The sequence below is a fragment of the Acyrthosiphon pisum genome, chromosome X (assembly GCF_005508785.2).
Source record: "Acyrthosiphon pisum isolate AL4f chromosome X, pea_aphid_22Mar2018_4r6ur, whole genome shotgun sequence".
Taxonomy (NCBI): domain Eukaryota; kingdom Metazoa; phylum Arthropoda; class Insecta; order Hemiptera; family Aphididae; genus Acyrthosiphon; species Acyrthosiphon pisum.
The window spans coordinates 77894660-77900670 of NC_042493.1; the positions used below are offsets into that span (position 1 = coordinate 77894660).

At 25.0% G+C, this 6011-nt stretch overlaps 1 protein-coding gene across 1 annotated transcript in view; it reads right to left on the reverse strand.

Annotated features, from left to right (window-relative positions):
• Nucleotides 1–484: 484 nt before the first annotated feature.
• Nucleotides 485–6011, reverse strand: part of LOC100159348 (protein Hook homolog 3) — a 12974-nt gene continuing 7447 nt past the window's right edge. The window contains exons 13-17 of the mRNA XM_001943811.5: nt 5526–5692; nt 5214–5419; nt 5004–5075; nt 4578–4682; nt 485–2900 (exon numbers count right to left, since the gene is read on the reverse strand). Of these exons, the coding sequence (XP_001943846.2) occupies nt 2859–2900; nt 4578–4682; nt 5004–5075; nt 5214–5419; nt 5526–5692 (592 nt within the window). The 3' untranslated portion in view covers nt 485–2858. The remainder of the gene's footprint in view (nt 2901–4577; nt 4683–5003; nt 5076–5213; nt 5420–5525; nt 5693–6011) is intronic.

The window sequence follows — 6011 nt, forward strand, 5'->3', positions numbered from 1 at the left end:
AAACAAATGGGTGTAACCATATTTAATTTTTCAACAAAGCAATGTTTAAATAAGAACTATAAATAGCAATTAATACAAATCAAACAGATAATTAATTGGTATTTGAACATGTTATTATGTACACGACACTGGGCACAGTTCACACTGTACACATTGCTGTCTGCTACATACAAATACAAAATGTACATTAAAGACTACAGATCGAAAAAATACCGTAAATAAATTAAACATTACGCAGCAAGCAAAATAATAAAATATTATGTTGATCGTCTAAACAAACGTGTAACAACCAAACTGACAGGCGTGCAATGTTATCGGCTTAACCATTACTATTTATAATTTATTATTAATCAATCAATGAATGTTTAATTGTCTTGTAATAATGTCAATAGGTAGCAACAGCTAGCAAACAATTTTTCGTCTTAGACGATTGGGAAATACATAATGTATAAAAACATCAAAAACAAAATCAACTCATATTCTATTACATTATTAATTTTATATTTTAAACAATTATAATGACATAATATACCAGAATTAACAATTTCAATGATTTCGACATAAATGGCATAATATAAAAAATGTATTACACTCAAAAAATTAATTTTAATTTTGACATGTACAATAATATAAATAAAATGTATTTAGGTACCTAATTAGTAATTACATCAAAACATGTGATTGTTTCCGTGAAGATCAAATGTTTAATTTAAAAAAAAAATTACCCTGATTCAATACATTATTGCGGTATTCCAGACAAATTGCTAGTATCAAACTTCACAATAATTATTTTTAACAATATTTAGATAAACTAATTCTATAATATAATATTCTATAATAATATTGTCTACAAGTAATAAGTAGGTATAATAATTATTTTACTAAGGACATGAACACATAGTAAATAATATAACAATTCATTTTAGCTAGGTATTCGGCTATTCACTTATTCATAATTGTCTAACATGTATAACGGTAAAGTAAAGTGGTGTACACACGTCACACATATAGGTACATAATTATAAATGAAATATAATAATTAATAACTGGAGGGCAATGAATAAAATCAATAATAAAAAACTTTGTCAAAATAAATGTTAACCAAGTACTAATAAGTACTGTTTATACTTTATCTGTTATTAATATAACGAAAGAAATCCTTTCTAAACGAATGTTATAAATTTTATCGATGATAATAATATCATATTCCATATTTCTACTTTACTGATAGTAAATTATTTTTCTGAGCAAATGAGCAATAATAATAAAATATTATACAATTATTAATATAAACACCGATAACATAAAAACCTTAATTAAACACGAGATATGATTTTCACCAACTACGATTTATTAACAATCAAGTTAATTATGTTAACTTTGTAGCTTAAATTATTTTATAAAAAATATTAATTTTATTTAGAGAACATTAATGAGTGCCAAACAATACCAATTGAAGTTCTTAAATTAAATTGTTATTGTGCATAATTATTAACAATGCACTAAGTGCATATTAATATATTAGGTACATATTTAATTATAATATCTAATAACTATTAGTACCTAAGTGTATATAAAAAATGGTATTAAATTATATCTATTTTTCCAAATAGCTCTTTAACTGTTTAAATAAACTTACAATTATAATATTTTAATACCTACATATCTTATAATAATATACATTTTTTTCTCATAAAATTGATTAAAAGCAACTTGAGACATTTTAGGCCTAGGTGGCAAAAACAATTACTGAAGTCTGAAGTGGTATATCTGAATAGCCTGATAGATTGATTTATATTGTATATTATTGTTTGCTATTACAATGAAATATCTTTTTTAGAGTCTATTACGAAGACGCAAGAAACGTAATGTGGAACAGGGAAGTATGTACTAACATTTAGTGTTTAATTCAAATATTTTAGAAATAAAGATATACAAATATATTTTTGTTTGAAAAATATCTGATTAGGTACACTGATACAGTGATACAATTTTACTGAAGTTCACATTGTGCATTTAAGCTTTACCTCATTATATAGGTCTAATAAACATAAGTAACTCAACAAGAATGAAATGTATACAAAAAAATAACACCTAATCAGGAATTTTGGAAAAGAAAAAAAATCTATTAAAATATAAAAATAGGTTTCAAATACAAATCAATAATTTGAATTCCTTAACTCATAGCTTACGATTTGAATTTTTATACTTGTTTAGGTATAAATCTAGTTTATTATTTTTGTCCAACATTAATCTTTATTTTTTCATATGTATATTTTCAAACAAATTATTTCGATGTACAAGCAGCGATATACAATATATTCTGAAGTCTGGACTTTTCATGTATTCTCTTAGTTACTTGGTAGTTGAGTTAGGATTAAAGGGTTTGAGAACAAAATACTTTGGCCTGACAATTTTTAAGTTTATCAGGATAATAGGTAATGAAAATATTGCACTCAAGATCTACTTAGAAGGGATAACAGATTCTGTTAATCTAAAAATAACTACATAAATTATGTTATTACATATAAAATAAAATTAGGGGCGACTAATGAGTTATAAAAATTATTTTATGTTATCCAAACAAGCTTGGTATTAGGATTAAGATTAAGGTAGGATTTATTTGATGTTGGGCCTTTTAATTACTAGCTTTTCTAATAATTGTTACTACTTACTAATAATAAATGAACAAAAAATTGATACAGGAATCGGAATAGAACTAGTTTACACAGAAATGATACTTAGTATTTAAACTGGTGTGCATAATACTTACTTACAGTTTTTTTGTTATTAGTTGTTTTATTTTTTTTCTTGAATACATAGAACATATTTTGTAAAATGAACTCTTTATTACTATTTTATGGAGATTTACCTCTATACTTTCTGTGATTTTGTACTACCTAAAAACGTGGAACAAAAAGAATATATATATAAATACATTAAATAAATATTATTATAAATTTACTATGAGATATTATTATTACTTAAAACATGATTCTGAGGAAAGTGTACCAGGTAAGTATTTCTTTATAATATGGATTAATTAGATACATAGACATAGTTATAATATCATTTACTACTTTTATTATTATTATGTTTACATTGATGTTATTATTTTGAACAGAATTTGGTACTTTAAGGACTTAAAATCATTAGCAAATTGATTTATATTGATATGTTATATTTTACTATTATAATAAAGTGGTTTATCAAAATGTGTATAATAAATAAAGTGTATAAAATAATAATAATAATAAAATGTATAAGACATTTTTAAGTTATAAGAGGTTCATACCTCCTCAGGTTAGGCATATAATCAAATACATAAACGTTACAACTGTTACAAGAAGAATAAAGTCTAAAATGACAGCACTATAGCATGCATAAACTCTTAAGAGGATGCCATACTCGCGTGTATTGTCTCCGTCCTATAAACACATAACATACCAAATAGTAAATTTTGAATAATTCATTTAACTCTGTTAAAATTTGATTTTATAGTGAACTGACGTATTACCAATGGTAATATTACCTGGTGGATGACAAGTTTTTTTATATTTTAATTTTAAAGCGAATTATGAGTATTATAAAATAATAATTGTTTGTACATTTTAAAATACTAATAACTTGCTTTCAAATTAAAGTATTAAAAAAATCTATGTCATCTACTAAATCAGTGATTCTTAACCTTTTGTAGATCACGGACCCCCAATGAAAGATATCTAGAAATCGCGGACCCCCTTACCAAATTTTTTTCGAATACCTTTTTTTTACAAAACATCTCATGTTATCATAACCAAAATTATAATAATTATTTTATAAAACAAATTACCTAAGTAGACTTAAAAAAACATACACATTTATAATTATTAAATATTACAATTAATTTTTTATAAAAATGTTAAATAAAACTATAATTGGAATACGATCGATCAACTGCACTTATAGTGGCAGTACCTAAATATAAGACTGTGGAGTACAGTGCTGTATGCGTGTAGATTTCGTATGAACAAGAAAAACTGATTATTTAATAAATATTAATAATACAATTATTTGGTATAGAATCCACTTATTATATATATGAAGAAAAAAAATAATAATAATCCAACAATATTGTAATAATGCATTCATGTCACTTATTGACGTATGTTATGTGTTAAAACTGCCGCGGACCCCCGATATGAGTATCGCGGACCCCCAGGGGGCTGAGGACCACAGGTTAAGAACCGCTGTACTAAATAATATTCCTACTTCTTACTTCCAAATTTGGTTATAGGTCAATTCACTCTAAAATTTAACATAAAAGAGTTAAATGAATCATTCAGAATGTACTATTTAGTATGTTATGTTTGTAGAATGAAGACAATGCATGTGGGTCCTTTATGATAATGATCGTTTGGTCCCAAGGTCACTAAACACACTAGGTTTTTGGTATTTGATTGCTATTAAATGTATCATTTTGTTAGTCATGGAAAATATTTAAAACAAATAGACTATACAAGAAAACAGTATTTTGATTTTGGAAAAGAATGGTCTTGACTACAAAATGATAATTATAAAATAATAGGTAACTCAACTGTTTTATTTGTTTGTTGTCTGTGCTTTGATAGAAATGTTTGAGTTTGTAGCAGTCCTTGATTCATTACTCTCTGATCAACAGATTCTTGCATCTTAGTTTGTGCCTAAAGATTATAAATAATACATACAAAATCATTAGTAATTACTAATTATATATTCATTTTGAATAATTAAAAAATAAGAGTGATTATTTTGAAATATTAAAACAAGTCTAATGTTAAAAAATCCGTGGCGGCTCATGTTGGATTAACATAGCTATCCAATCCAATATTATTAGTAAATACTAGATAAACAAAATACTACATAATATATTATGTATATTATTTTATTTTAATTTTTCTTTTATTTGTGTTTACATAATATGGAGTGCAACCACCCCATTGCCCTAACTGCAGTTCTACACAGATTATAATTACACTACTTACTAGTTTGTAAAATGCAGTGGATATTAATTTTTCTTCAATTTCTAGTGATGTTTTGTAGTTTTCTTGTTCTTTCTGAAATAACAATACATTATTAATAATACATTTTTAACGTACATTAAAGAACAAAACTGCTCATCAGCCCAATAGTTTGGCTTTAAGATTTTAAATGAGAGTTTTCCATGTAACATGATACATTTACAATAAACATACCTTTAAATCACTTATTTCTTTATTGGCTTTTAATAGTCTATTTTCTAGTACACTTATGTCAACATCAGATAATGATACATTTTTAGCGTCCATAGACTTCACTACTGATTTTGCTTTTTCTATGAATTTTTTGTGTTTCTCTTCCCATTCTTGTATTTCCATATCTTTCTGATGAAGAGAATTTTGCAAAATATTTATGAATTGATCTGAAAAATAATATATTTTTATTCATAGGTTAAAATTTATTTGAACACAATAATTTACACTCGACTAATTGTTAGTCTATATGCTACCTGACATTATTTCACCCACCTTTATCTGATATTGTCGTATTTTTTTCTTCAATATCCAATGATCGTGTATCTTTTTCACACTGTAATTGACTTTGTAGTTCTTTAATTTTAGAATCCCATTCATTGGTATTTTCTGTTTGTTCTTTTAATTCAGATTCTAATTCTAATATCTTTTGATTAGCTTTTCTAAAATTCAGTAATTTTATAAACGTTACATACAATAAATTACAAATAATTTACTACCAGAGTAAGTTATTGAAAATATAAAAAATATAATTAAGGGGATTCGATACTGCGATTTTCTGTTTTTGTCTAACACACGCGTGACATAGTATTTTAGACGTGTTTTTTGCCAAACATACCAATAATTGATCTAATGAAGCGATAAGAATTCTAAAAACAGATTTGAATTTTTTGTCAAGTCTACTTGAAATCGATTTACAAACATTTTTGATTTTTTGATTTTAATTTCTTTGAAAATAGAAATATAACAATTTTTAAATAC